At 44.8% G+C, this 15609-nt stretch overlaps 1 protein-coding gene across 1 annotated transcript in view; it reads left to right on the top strand.

Annotated features, from left to right (window-relative positions):
• Positions 1-11672, top strand: part of ACSF3 (acyl-CoA synthetase family member 3) — a 1059592-nt gene extending 1047920 nt beyond the window's left edge. The window contains exon 10 of the mRNA XM_069635646.1: positions 7132-11672. Within this exon, the coding sequence (XP_069491747.1) occupies positions 7132-7255 (124 nt within the window). The 3' untranslated portion in view covers positions 7256-11672. The remainder of the gene's footprint in view (positions 1-7131) is intronic.
• The last annotated feature ends 3937 nt before the right edge of the window (positions 11673-15609 follow it).

The following is a 15609-nucleotide window of genomic DNA, read 5'->3' as shown; positions in this document are numbered from 1 at the left end:
GCGGTTTGAACAAACTCCTCAGGAAGGACAAGTTCAAGATAGTTACTCTCTCTCAAGTCCTCCAGGCCCTTCAACTTCAGGACTGGTTGGTGTTTCTCGACCTCAAGGACGCTTATTTTCATGTGCCGATACATCCAAAGCACAAGAAGTACCTGAGGTTCGCGGTTGGCGACTCGCACTTTCAGTTTCGGGTCTTGCCGTTCGGATTGACCTCCACCCCGAGGGTCTTCACCAAGCTCATGGTAGTGGTGGCAGCGCACCTCAGGAAAGGGGGGATTCACGTCTACCCCTACCTGGACGATTGGTTGATCAGGGCGCGCTCTCCCGAGCAAGTCCTGGATCATCTGTCAGTCACCTGCCACTCCCTCCACAAGCTGGGCTTCTACCTCAACTTAAAGAAGTCCCATTTGACACCACCTCAGAGGCTCCAGTACATCGGAGCTGTGCTTGACACGTCCCTGGGGCAGTGTTTTCCTCCCCAGGTGAGGGCTTATCACATTCAGCAGATGGTGCACAAGTTTCAGCTTGCCCGGAGTCTCCCAGCGTTCGAGTTCTTGAGATTGCTCGGCCTCATGGCATCCTGCATTCTTCTGGTGCCAGAGGCCAGGTTGCGCATGAGATCTTTGCAATGGGCACTCAAGCTCCAGTGGTCTCAGTCCTCTGGCAGGATGTCGGACCCTGTTCAGGTGCCGTCCTCGGTCGCCCAGGACCTTCTGTGGTGGGCCGTCGAAGACAATCTGATGAAGGGGGCTCCATTTTGGCTACCCTGGCCGGAGGTGACGATCGTGATGGACGCATCCCTCACGGGATGGGGAGCTCATGCCAACATGACGGTCAGCGGTTGTTGGTCTCCGGAGTCCAGACTCCATATCAATCTGTTGGAGCTGAGGGCCGTCAGGCTAGCCCTGAAGGCTTTTCTGCCGACTGTGCGAGGGAAGAATGTCCTGATCCTGACAGACAACACTGTGGCCATGCACTACCTCAGCAAAAAGGGGGGGGGGGCAGGGTCACTTCCTCTGTGCAGGGAGGCGATGCAGCTCTGGTTTTGGGCAATCCAGCAGGAAGTTTCGATCTTGGCAGTTCATCTGGCCGGAGACGAAAACGAGACGGCGGACGCTCTGAGCAGGCAGAGCGTGATCTCTCACGAGTGGGAGTTGGCTCATGAGATTCTCCTGGAGATCTTCATCCTTTGAAGGACCCCTCAAGTGGATCTCTTCACCTCCAGTGTCAACCAGAAGTGCGAGAGGTTCTGCTAACGGGAATTTCCTCCAAGAGGAGCCTTAGGAGACGTGTTTGTGGTGGAGTGGTCATTCCCACTGCTGTACGCGTTTCCTCCAGTCCCCGTCATCCCGCCAGTACTGCAGAGGTTACGGAGGTTCGGTTCCCGGATGATCCTCATTGCTCCGGTGTGGGCCTGGAGGACGTGGTACCCGGACCTTCTTAACTTGTCCATCTGCCCTCCACGTCGTCTTCCCTACCGAGACGATCTGCTCTCACGGGAGGGGGGTCAGGTTCTCCATCCAGAGGTCAGATCCCTCAACCTTCACACTTGGTTTCTGAAAGGTTGAGTTATAAGGATTGGGACCTCCCTGAAGACGTGATGGAGGTGTTGCTCTCGGCTAGACGGCCTGCAACAAAGTCCCTGTACCGTTGTCGTTGGTGTAAGTTCTGCAACTGGTGCAGGGTTAAGAATGTGGATCCTTTTGCATGTGACATTCCCATGGTTCTGTCTTTTTTGCTTTCTTTGGCCCACAGGGGCCTGCAAGTGCGTACCATTAAAGGTTACCTGGCGGCGCTGTCCATATTTAAGCACTCGTCTGAAGAGTGTTCCTATTTTAAAATTCCTTTAATTTCTCAGTTTCTGAAAGGGCTCACTAATGTGTTCCCGCCGTCACCTTTCCAGGTGCCCGGTTGGGATTTGAAACTTGTTCTCAAGTTTCTGATGGGTGCTCCGTTTGAGCCTTTGCATTCATGCCCTTTGAGAGTGTTAACTCTTAAAACTGTATTTTTGGTTGCGGTCACTTCCGCTCGCAGAGTGAGTGAGTTACAGGCACTTTCAGTTAAGCCACCCTTCACTGTGTTTCAGAAGGACAGGGTTGTCCTTAGAGTTCGTCCTCCCTTTCTTCCGAAGGTGGTGTCGGAATTTCATTTAGGCCAGAAGGTTGTTCTTCCGGCGTTTTAACCTCCTCCACATCCTGGTAAGGAAGAGGAGAGGCTCCATAGGCTTGATCCTAGGAGAGCGTTAAGCTTTTATATTTCACGCATGTCCCGGGTCAGAGTGGACGATCAACTCTTCATTGGTTACGCTGGAAAGCGTTTGGGACAAGCTGTGACGAAACAGACTTTGTCTCGCTGATTATTTTGGCTATCTCTGATTGTTACCGCTTGGCGGGTGAGGACCCACCAGTCGGCTTGCGGGCCCATTCTACCAGGGGTATGGCTGCCTCTACTGCCCTACAGAGGGGTGTTCCTATTCGTAACATCTGTGATGCAGCCACCTGGGCTTCGGTACATACTTTTGTACGTCACTACTCCCTCGAATCCATCCGTGGGCAGGATCTGGCCTTTGGCAAGGTGGTCCTTTACTCTGCAATTTGATTGGGCATTCTAAATTTCTGTTTTCTAAATTCTTTTCCCACCTCCTTGCATTGGTACTGCTTTGGGAGTCTCTCATAGATATGGAATACGTCGGAGGACCCAATCCCCTCAAAGAACAAGTTACTCTCTTACCTGGTAACGTTCTTTCGATGGCATGGTCCGACGACGTATTCCATATCGCTCCCTCCCTGCTACAGAATTTCTTATGCGATTGTAGCTTACGTTTCCGCAAGGCTTTGTGTGTCAGACTGGCAGAAGACTGGTGCCACACGTTCTGGGAAAAAACTACAACTGAGGCTACGGGCGTCGTGTGTCCTACTTATAACATCCAGTGACGTCGGCCGTCGGAGGAGGTCCTCGGGGGCGGCGTATCGACGTCATCGACGCAGGATACAGATGCCGAAGATTTTCCGAAGCAGCACAGCTGTGGTGATTACATGTCATATATATGGAATAGGTCGTCGGACCATCCCATCGAAAGAACGTTACCAGGTAAGAGAGTAACTTGTTCTTCTGTTTTGCTTCCCTCCTCCATCTCAGAAGAGCATTTGGTTTTATGCCTGAATGAGTCTTTCATGCAGGTATAAATCCAAAGATTCCAATGGACTATGACTCTCATTTGCACCTGCTACGGAGCATGCAAAATCCATTGGAATCCATTATAAAATGCCCCCTGCAAGGCATATTTGCACACAGTGTCTTATTTCTCCCAAAGAGGAGAGTAAAAGTGAAGAGTAAAGGCGATTTTGCCTTCATTTACTCTTACGTTTGCCCTACTCTTTGGGAGTGTTTAAAATTAAATGCCGGGGCCCAGCAACACGTAAGTGTTAGCTTTGGTGGTCCTCTGCATGCAATTAACCTTTTTGTTTAAAATTACCCTCGGCCCCTGTTTTAATTGTTACTTTTGCACTCTGCCTTACAGAAGTTGGTAATTGCATGCTAGGAACCCAACAATAAGTATGTGCAGGGGTTGGTGGTCCCCCAAAATTTTCAATTTCCATTTATTTTGATTTTTATTTTAAAACGACCCCCTATGTGATTCAGTGTTGGATTTATGTAAAGTTGCCTTTTAAGTTTCCACTATTGACACCTGAAAAAGTGACATGTAGTCTCGAAACCTAATAATAATACCATTTTACAATCATGTTATTCGTCCAGTGAAAGTTATCAATATATGTACAAAGTACTGTCCCTTTAAACCTTACTTGTGGTATGTGAGAATCACTGGTTGCTGTATGTGAAACGTGGTTGAATGGTGCGTGTGAGCATGTGTGAGGCCTGGGTATGCTGAGGAGTGTTTCTGCCATGGTATGTCTCCGCTATTTGGTTTTAGTGCATTTGGTGGCACTAGCACCACCTAATGCCTAAAATATTGGTACTTTAAAAAGTGAAAGGAGAAAGGGGAGTTCGGGAGCAGTCTAGGGCGTTGGCATGGCAACTTGCCGACGCTTCGTGATGTAATGTCTGAAGCACCAGCTCGGCCTTGTTTTGTCAAGCTTGGCTGTGCTTCTGCAATTTCCGACTGTGCTTTGAGTTCCTCAACACGACTCCTTTTGAAATTGTTTGTGAGCTGTAGTGCGTTCTGCCACCGCATTAAGAAATTCCATGTGAAGATGGCTGATAACCAAGCACTACCCGAGTATCCATCGGGAGGTTGAGTTACCAAGTTCGTGAAAAGCGACATCCAGTACTTCTTCAGCAGTTATGACAGGCTGCTGGAGGTTGACATGAAGAACGGGTAAGATACATCGTTGTTATTCTAGTACCCCCCCTTGAGAAATGTAACCTTACTCATCACAGAAAGGCTTACTTATGGCGTTTCTGATTTTTTTTTCGAATCATCAACACACTTTGTTGCCTCTGGCATGTTGGTATCGATGATATGACCACTGTGTCCTAAACCGAAAACAAACCGAATACAAAGAAAGTTTCTGTGGTAGGGGTACTGTGGCATGGTTGCATATCGATATGACCTGTACTGGTTTGGGAATAGTACGGGTAGATATTGGACCTGCGGTCCTAGGAACAATGTTAACTAGGAGGGTGGGTAATGGATGTGCAGCAGAGGCTATCTTAGATCAGTCTGTCCTCGCCTCGGAGTAAGGAAGTCCTCGCGCCTTACTGTACATAGTCATTCATTTTGATGCTTATTTGTTGAAATGACCAAATGATAGTGAATTTTTTGTGTAATGCAGGCAGTCCCAATGACCTACTAGTTAACAGTCAAGGGTCGTGATGGTATTGGCAACATCACCGTCCGCCATGTTTTGATTCGTGGCATGGGCCCTTGGTAATGGTCCTGGGGTCAGATCTGCGATTGTGTACATCAAGGATCCAGTCGGCACTCTGTAGTCTATTAGTAGTCTTCATCAGTGGATTTACCAAGGTTTTATTTTCACTCTGCCTCAATTGAACGTAGGCTCCTGTCGCTTGCCATACATTGCAAAATGGCACACAACAAAACCACATTTTCTGCCTTCTTGCAGAGGAAAGGTGTGCGTCCCCTTGGTTACACCAGTTACACTGCACGTATGCATCCAAAAAGCTGAACAAAGTCGTTCTTTGGCTCTGCTTGGTGTGGGGGCCCAACGGGGCATACAATCGCCTTAGACCCGTGCCCATTTTCCAATTTGACAAATTCTTAACATGTCCTTGGCCTCTCTAGTGTCATTTACTCAGCTGCTCCCTTTTCACCCTGGTGTTTCCCTGTGTATTTTGTGCACTCTTTCTTGAATTTGTGTCAGATGTATCCTTAAACCTGTATATGCCACTTCCTCTGTTCTAACGAGGGCTTTGCTGGACCTAACATAGCGCCCAACTCACTGGGGCACTTGACAGGTACATCACAACTTTGTGGTGTGTCTTCACCTTCAGCTACGTGGCTCTCTGAGGTATTCCTGACCATTTAATCATATTTGGAAATCGTTCTTGCCTCCAACATTATATTTAAGCCTTTTGTGTCATGGGCTGCATGTGAGTTCACTTGAGGCTTGCTGGGGTGTCACTAGACATTCCTCTGGCTTACTCTTCTGATCTGAGGCTTATTCCAATAGTGCCTATAAAACTTCTGCATACCTCTGATTCGCCTAACACTCTCTGTCAATGGTAAAGGTATCTAAATTCCCTCAACCCCTGCTTGACACCTCTCTGGCTTATGGCGTGGTAAATGTAAAGGCCAGCTGGGGCTACGTCACTCTAAATCGCTAGTTTGTCAGTTGCCATAGAATTCACTCATGATTTGTCCCTAATTTGCCGTTTAATCTCAAAGCTGTGATTTGCATAGTATCGTAGATCAAGCAGTCTCTTGCATGGCAGCGTGTGCCTCATGACAGCATGGTGATGCACTGAACGTACCGGCTTAAGTAAATTGCTCTTGTACTGTGCTTGTGTTTTTTGTTTTCTCTCTTGTGCATAACTCTTTAGTTAGCGAAGGGGATGTTTCGTTGGCTAGCGGGAGTGACAAATAAGAAACCTGTGTTGATGGGTGTTGTTTGGAAGTACAGGATCCTCTTTAGTGGAGAACCATGGGGTTATGTTGCTCCAGAGGGAGCACCCATGGTGCCAGCAGCTAAACATAATTTAGGTAGTGTTACTAAGTTATCCAGAAGTGCCATAGTATTAAATGTGGGAGAGCTTAGTCATAGCTCGCTGGTTGTATGTTACATCGAAGTGGATAACTTTGTGACAATTCACTTCGATGCAATTACTTAACTCTTTGGTTTTGGCGCATTTTGGTGGCGTAGCTACCCACACCCATGCACACCTACCCCCTCTAGCTCTCTAGCCCTGCCCAACCTATACCGTCTTTTCTCCCACCCACCTACCTTACCTCCTCTCTACACCCTCTCGTCTTTACTCTCACACTCTTGCTTTATTTCTTACCCTTTCTTGCTCATATTTCCTCTTGCTCATCATCAATGGCCCCATCTGTCACTGGCTCCCTCCCTTGCTCTATTCCCCTTCTCATTCTCTTGAACACCTGCACACCCCTTATTGCATTCTCCTTTAAAACCTTGCACTCTCCTCCATGCACCCTGGTGCCTATAAATGCAAATAACAACAGTAAACGCCAAAACTATTGGCATTGCCAATGTTTGGTTTACCTTACTCTCTCTCTCTCTCTCTCCCTCTCTCTCTTACCAAAGACCTTCATCAGAAAGACTCATCAGTAAACCTGCATTGTTCATACCTGCAATCTGAGTCGTGACTCTTCCCGTTCCAGTGTTTCAATTATTGCTCCCGTTCCAGTGTTTCAATTATTGCTCCATCCCATGGGTCTAGCTCTTTAAATATTCCAGTTGCATCCAATACCACCACTTGAACCAGGTCCGCTGATTTAGTTTCTATTGCATTTTACCAAAGGCTGCATACCCGCCTCGATGTTACTGGGAGCTAAAACCATCTCATTTTTGAGAATTGAAACCTATCTGTGTGGAGTGATAAAATGTGGATTGATGTACCTTAAAGCGGTGCTGAACGTTTTTGTGGGTGAACATTTGCAGTGACTATGTCCCTCTTGTGCTTTCTTTTCAGGGAATTAATGGCTCCGTACACAATCCCGGCTGAGATAATCCAGGTTGAGGAGATCCCACGGAATCAGATGGGGAAGGTCAACAAGAAAGAGCTCCTCAAACACTTTTTCCCCCCCAGCAGCTGAGCACAAAGTGGCAGGGAGGGTGGGGGATGGGCAGACAGTACATAGTGCAGTGGGTGGGGGTGCCATAGCTGGTCATTTCCGATTAGGAGCTAACAGATTGGAGGGATTGGGGTGAGCATATAAACTGGACTGTGTACAGGCGGAAAAGGAGAGGGCACCAAAGAGAAAGGCATTTTAAGAACTGGGGGGCACTGATGGGGGGTGGGCGGGCAGATAAGCAGTCTATATAGAGGACATTGAAGTCCAATGGTCAATAATATTGCTATTTTTCTTGACTGACCTTGTTGAAGAGAAGACTGACTGGTCCTCACCGTAATCCAAATGTGTAACACGCCTGCTCATATCATGTTATCTAACCCCACTTATTGGACCCATAAAGGGTGCGTCCACAGAGCTTTTGTTGCCTTGCTGTGGATCCCTGCGAAGAGAGTTCCAAGATCATGGTATATGGGACAAACCTGAATTTGGAGATGTTGTGCCTTCTTCATTGATCTATGCTTTGTAAATTTGGGACAACACATACAAGATGATGCTGCTCAGGTAGTCCACAGACTGAGGTTAGCCAATGTAATAAACATCAATTGAGCGAGTTAGATGGTGCCTGGGAGACCTCTGAGCTAGGGTCATCCCTTGTGCTTATTAATACCTCCCGGCAGGAGGAACGCAAAAACAAAGGAGGAGGACAAAAAGGTATGCAATCGAGATCACAAGGGCAAGGGAACAAGTAAATCTTGTATTGAACTTAACAGGAGAACAAGTAGACAATACACTCAATACAGTGCTCAATAAAGGACTCAACTGCAGCCCTTCAAATAAAGCAGATTATTTTCACACAAGTGGATTTGTTCAAATTCTGCAGGAAATTAAAATGTAAAAAATATTTTGCTGAATCGATGCACAAAAAAAGAAAAAAGACAGAACAAGAAATATCACCACTCACAGTTGAAATAGTAGAAGGGACACTTAACATAATGAATCTTACAGAAGAAAATTATACGACAGAAATGTTCTTGGAAGAACAGAATATTAATCCTTTTCAAACGGAAGAATCTAATCTTAAATTGAAATCAAAATTCATACCAAGAATGGCAGAAAATAATGTGATAGACATCTTTCAAAAAATGGTGAGTGAAGATCTAAGACAGAACTAACTGAACAACAAATCCTCGAAATTCAAGCATAATCTTTCACTTAAGGAATCTAAAGCTATTGACTCTCTTGTGAAAAACCAACAATGGGTAACGAAATCAGCGGACAAAGGAGGGAATATTGTTCTCATGCAAAGAAAAGATTACATAACCGAAGGAACCAGACATTTGAATGATAAAAACTGTTACTCAATACTTCAAAAAAATCCCATTAAAGAACTTCAAACACAATGGCACCTAATGATTAAAAATTGGGAAGAAATGGGCCTACTTTCAGAAGAAGAATACAATTACCTAGATAATACTCACATAATCATGCCAATAATTTACTTTCTACCAAATATTCACAAAAATTTCGAAATATTTCCATCTTGCAGACCCATAATTAATGGGATAGGTTCATTAACGGAAAGGGCTTCACAATACATAGACCTTCATTTACAGCCGTTCACAGTAAGTTTGGCATCATATCTAAGAGACAGTAAACATGTTGTTCAACAAATGGAAGAAATACCATGTGATAAAAACTATCTTTTTGTAACTCTCGATGTGGTGTCTCTTTACACCAGCATAGATCACCTGAAAGGGATGGAGGCAACCGAGTTCTTCTTGAAATCAAGGTCGATCTCATTTCTGCAACATAACAAAATGATTTTGGAAATGTTACATTTTGCATTGACTAATAATATTTTCATGTTTAGTAAAATCATCTACAGACAAGAGCAGGGCACGGCGATGGGGGCAAAGTTTGCGCCCTCTTACGCCAACCTGTTCATTGGACATTATGAAATAAATCATGCATGGCAACACTCAGCATTTAAAGACAGAAATATTGTATATTGGGGACGTTACATCGACGATGTACTAATCATATGGAATGGAGACAAAAAGACACTAGAAGACTACATCGGACATCTAAATTCAAATAACTACAACATAAAATTCACAGTTAAAATCAGCACAGAGAGTGTTGAGTTTCTGGACTTGCAAATTTATACGGATGGAAAAAAAATAATGACTGATTTGTACATCAAACCCACTGCAGTGAACAAAGTTCTACATGCAGAAAGCAACCATGTGAAACATATAATTAAGAATATACCCTATGGTGGAATACTCAGAACAAAACAGAACTGTAGTTCAAAAGACAAATTTGACGAACACGTATCAACTCAGTTCACAAAGAGAGGCTACAAAGCAGATGAAGAAGAACTAGCTATCAAAAAAGCAGAAAAAATACCAAGAACAGAATTGTTAAAAGACCGACCAAAAACAAGAAATACACAAACAAAAGTAGATGTTATCACAACTTACAATAGTGAAGCATATGTTCTTAAGAAGGTTTTGAAAAAACACTGGAACATTTTACAAAGTGATGATATAATAAGACAAAATATAGAAGTCAAACCAAGGATTATTTATCGTAGAGCTCCCACATTGAAACAAAAAATGAGTCCTAGTCATTTGAAAGAGGACAGAACGGAAATCCTCAGTTAATTCCTAAAAGTTCCGGCACCAATAGGAACTCACAGTTGTGGAAATTGTATTATTTGCAATCAAATAGAAAATGGAACAAAGGAAATCAAGTTGCCTAATGGAAAATTACAAAAGATCAAGCATTACATTAACTGTAATACAAAATATGTAATCTATGCTATTACTTGTATCTGTGGGAAAAGATACGTTGGAAGTGCCATCCGACCATTAAAAATTAGACTTCAGGAACATTTAAGAGCCATCACAAATAATGATACCAGATATCCAATGGCAATACATTTCAACCAAGAACACCAACTGAATGAAATAAAAAACATTAAATTCCTTGGCCTAGAAAGAGTTGACACACCAGAGAGAGGAGGAAACAGAGCACTTTTGTTAAGAAAGAGAGAGGCAAAATGGATATGCACTCTGGATACGTGCCAATCAGGCCTGAATTCGGAAAATGAAATGGCCTACTGGCTATGAACACTATACTTTCTGCATTCATCACTATATAATGTTCATTTCTTGGATATATTTGGTGTTTATATTTATTGTTTATAATGTGCAACACATCAATTTGTTGTTTCTTTTGTATGTCATACTCTGTGAATCATCATTATGTATGCGGGCTGAATTAATTTCAATATGGTCATGCTAGGCAACTTGAATTTTCCTTTTTCTTTTCTTTTCTTTCTTTGGATTAAAATTATTCCTTTTTTTTCTTTTTTTTTCTTTCTCTAAAAATTTTAAATATCTTTGATTTACATCATTTTATTCTTTCCCAAAAAATCCTCTTTTTAAAAAAATCTTTTCAACAAAAATTTGTTCATGCTTAAACTTACCTTCCACTTTTAGGTACAAAATGCTAGAAAAAATAGTCCTTCCATAAGAAAGGACTAGTTACGCGATCCTCAGTAGTGGAAAATGGCCGCTTGACGTATTTAGCGTGATGCGTGACGTCATCACGTAACGTAACAGGGTGACGTCATACATCACGCAATCGCGGGCTTTACAAGAGAAAAGAAAGCCAAACAATCCACCAGCGCGGATCCTGGCGACTGGTGGCAATCGTTCCTGAGGAACAGCAGAAACAAAAAGGTAATTAACTTATAGAGGATGTAGCAGTAGCCTCCCAAATAGAAATAGAAAAAGAATGTATGATAAAATACATGATTAATATATGGTCTAAAAAATTGATTTTCTATTATTATTAGGCAAAATAATAATTTTGAAGAATTGCTTTGAAAACAAGAATACTGTTGATGACAAAATATATATGGGATGTTTATAATTCCTAAATGTAATACATGATTAATATATGGTCTAAATAATTGACTTTCCATTATTCTTGGACAAAAAAATATTTTGGAAGGAATTGTTTTGAAAATAAGAATAAATACTGCTGATGACAATACAGATATGAAAATTTAGAGAGAATGTTGGTTGAGATATAAAGAATAAGAAAATTAGGTGAGTGTATCAAATAAATCATATAATTTAAATAGATTATTCTTTCTCCCTACCATTTCGATTAAATATTTTCTGATTCAAATTCTGACTATTATTTTATTCTATTTTTTTTCTTCTATACTTTCCTTTTAGTATCTCTCCTGAAGAACCACGGATAATCACTGTGGGGAAACACGTGTTGAGAGCAAAAAAATGTGAATGGAAAAAAGTATGTGTATATGGACATTTACAAATACATGAAGGAAATTTAAAGTTGCATGAAAATGAATGCAAGTTTAAAAAATAAAATCTAATTTTTTGGAACAGCAATCAAAGAATTACCTATATTATTTTTACCAGAAGCGCAACCCACTATGGTGCTTTTACAATAAGAAAATTGTCTAACCCCACTTGTTGGACAAGGGTGCGTCCACAGAGCTTTCGTTGCCTTGCTGTGGATCCCTGTGAGGAGAGTTCCAAGATCATGGTATATGGGACAAACCTGAATTTGGAGATGTTGTGCCTTCTTCATTGATCTATGCTTTGTAAATTTGGGACGACACATACAAGATGATGCTGCTCAGGTAGTCCACAGACTGAGGTTAGCCAATGTAATAAACATCAATTGAGCGAGTTAGATGGTGCCTGGGAGACCTCTGAGCTAGGGTCATCCCTTGTGCTTATTAATACCTCCCGGCGGGTAGATTGATCCATAATATAAGCCTGAGTACTCTCAATCCCTTTTAGAGACCTTAATGTCGGTTGTACCACTGCTAAATTCTGCTGTTTTAGTTTGTCTAAGGGGTGTGGGGTGATACAGCCTGAGTCAGGCTCTCTGAGACTGGGAATATGAAAATGCTGTTTTGTTTGCAGCACAAGATGAAAACATACTTCCTTAAAACTTGGGATGGCTTAAACTTTTAAAGCCACCAAAACCTCCTCACTGTCACGTCCCTAGGAGTTCCCGTTGTTCCCGATGTCACCCCCCAAAGCCCCAGACCCCATACCTCCACTATGCCCCATCCGCAGGCTCGGATCCGGGACCCACCGCAGCCTTCCTCCTGTGTTCCAGGGCGGCAGCGCCAACGGCCAGCCCACCGCCGCGGACGCCCGCTCCATTGGCGTATTCCGTGGCGGCTGCGGGATCAGCCTCGTTTCCTGCTTCCGCGTCACGTGGCCGACATCTCCCGCTCACGTGTAACAACAACACGATCACGTGATGCGGGTGTGGACCACGTGACCGGAAGACAAACGTAGCGCTGCTACTTAAATGCTCGGACATGAGTGTTCAGTGCTTCACAGCTGTTCTCGTGACTACTGTTTGGCGCTACGTTCATCTTGTTTTGGCTCACTTGGAATTCGACCTTGGATTGTTTCACAGACTGTTTTTTGGATTGCCCTGTGTTCTGGCTGTGTTCTGCCTCTTGGATATTGGAACTCTGGTTACGAATCACAGACTGCCCTCACTAGGTTCAACTGAACTGCATCTATCAGCCATTGGTAAGACTGTTCCTTTCTTGTTGTTAGGTTTGTGATTATTGTTGTGGCTAGTTACTTAACCAGTGTTTATTTGCAGTGGCCCAGTGGTTCCCAGAAGTCCGTGGCTCCGGAAGATCATCTCACACCTGTGGCCTCAAGGGCTGTACAGGGAGTGACATTTGTAGTCTCCCTGGGCGGCACTTGTGGACGGAGGTATCCTCGTTCTACACGACAGTCAAGATACAACAGACTGTGAAGCCACCCTGTCGTGTAGGCGATGGAGGGGGCCGCGGAAGAACCCTTGGCTACTATGGTCCAAGCCATAACCGTGTTATGTGCAGACATGGCCGCAGCAAACACTGCCATTCATCAACGGTTAGACTACCTCCAGAGTATCAGACACCCTCTGCCTCCTGATTTGGAATTCGGGGGTGCCCCTTCCACTCCACCGATAGCCCCTCCTCCGGTTCCAATCCCTCAGAATCCCACGCCTATAGTACTTCCCGCTCCTTTCCCTTTGGCTTCCCCAGAAAGGTATCATGGGGACCCCGGCAAGTTTAGGACGTTCGTCAATCTGTGCAAACTGCACTTTTTGTGTAGACCCCAGGCCTTCCTAGACTCAACTGCAAAAGCCGCCTTCACCCTATCACATTTGGCGGGCATAGCTGCCACTTGGGCTAATCCCCTCATGGAAAGCAACAGCCCGGTGCTTTATGATTTCGACTTGCTGATCACAGAAAAGGCCTGAGTATTTGATACCCGCCATAAGGTGCAGTCCCAAGACTTGCAACTATTGGATCTGGGACAAGGTAGGGGGTCTTTGATTGAGTACATTACCAAATTTTACCAACTTGCAGCAGAAACTTCATGGCCTGAAAGTAAAAAGGCTGTTGTTTTTTACAGGGGTCTGAACAATGTCATGAAAGACGCACTTGCCGTAGTCCCTGCTTTGCTCACGGCATACCATGATCTGGTGGATATGGCATTACAAGTGGATGCTAGGCGTTCAGAACGCAGAGCCGAGGCCGGTTTTGCTTCCACATCAGTGCCATCCTCCACCTCTACTGCCTCCAGCTCCAATCAGGAACCTATGCAGGTAGGGGACATACGTAGTCCAATCGCACCATCAGTGAGGGAGCGCAGGAGGGTGGAAAATGCGTGCTATTACTGTGGTCTGACTGGCCACTATGTTAAGGAATGACCCCGCCGGCCAAAACTTAAAACGCCGGGTTTTCGGAATGCTCGACCCGGGTACTGGGTCGAGCCCTGTCCCTCTCACCCCGGATACGATACCTGCCTTTGGCCGTATCCGGCCCATACGTTTACAGGCCACGCTCCAACCCACGCCTGAGGTCTCACACCCGGTCACGATCATCCTTGACTCCGGGGCTACGGGTAATTTCATCAATATTACGCTTGCCCACGCACTCAACCTGCCCCTTTTGACTAAGACCAGGCCGGAACCGGTTCAGGCGGTGAATGGTTCATCCCTGATATCCGGGCCCATTAAACAGCAGACGGCTCCTATGCTTCTTACTATTCAAGACACACACAAAGAAACCATACGTTTCGACCTCATTGCCATGCCACAGTTCAGCCTAATCTTGGGGATCCCCTGGCTCCATGAGCATAACCCGCTGATAAACTGGAAGACGGGCTCAGTTCACTTTGAGTCAGAGTTATGCCAATGCTTCTGTCTTCCTGCAAACACCAACGATCACACTCCTGCTCAGGCCCTAGGGGCTATAGCCCATTTGACCATAGAGGACACCATGAGTTCGCCAACAGAACACCACGTGGTGGGACTGATTTCTGCGCTCATTCCCGCTCAATATCAGGATTTTGCAGGCATATTCGACCATGGTTCTTCCGAAGTGCTTCCTCCGCACCGTCCCTACGACTGCTCAATAGATCTGATTCCGGACAGTACAGTACCCACGGGCCAGATTTATTCCCTTTCCCCTACTGAAGAAACAGCACTCAAGGAGTACATCCAAAAGTCCCTCCGGTTAGGCCATATCCGTCCGTCTTCTTCGCCTGCAGCCAGTCCCATCTTTTTCGTCCCCAAGAAGGAGGGTGACCTCCGCCCATGTGTAGACTACAGACGACTTAATGCTATCACAGAAAAAAAACGATATCCCATTCCCCTGATTACGCCACTGCTTGACCGTCTCTCTCATGCTTCTGTATTCATGAAATTAGATCTTCGTGGGGCTTATAACCTAGTCCGCGTTCGTCCTGGGGATGAATGGAAGACCGCTTTTTGCACTCGATATGGGTTATATGAGTATACGGTAATGCTGCTTGGTCTATGTAATGCCCCGGCCACATTTCAAAGATTCATGAATGATATTTTCTCCGATATTCTGGATGTGTTTGTTGTCGTCTATCTAGATGACATCCTGATTTATTCCCGAACCCTGAAAGAACACATACCCCATGTACGGGAGGTACTCTCACGTTTACAAAGACACTCGCTCTTCGCAAAACCAGAGAAATGTCAATTCCACGCTGACACCGTGGAATTTCTCGGTTTTCATATTACGCCTGGAGGCTTAGCCATGAACTCCTCCAAAGTAAGGGCCGTATTAGACTGGCCGGCTCCAAAAACCCTAAAAGCGCTTCAGTCATTCCTTGGCTTTGCAAACTTTTACCGACGGTTTATCTCCGGCTTCTCTTCTCTAGTGGCTCCTCTTACTTCTTTGACAAGTCCTTGTGTTCCCTTTCTATGGGCCGAAACACACCAACAGGCCTTTGACTCCCTCAAGACGGCGTTTACTAACGCCCCGGTTCTGC

Source organism: Ambystoma mexicanum, chromosome 1q, assembly GCF_040938575.1.
Source record: "Ambystoma mexicanum isolate Mex_15411 chromosome 1q, UKY_AmexF1_1, whole genome shotgun sequence".
Classification (NCBI taxonomy): domain Eukaryota; kingdom Metazoa; phylum Chordata; class Amphibia; order Caudata; family Ambystomatidae; genus Ambystoma; species Ambystoma mexicanum.
This window is presented reverse-complemented; position numbering and strand designations above follow the sequence as displayed.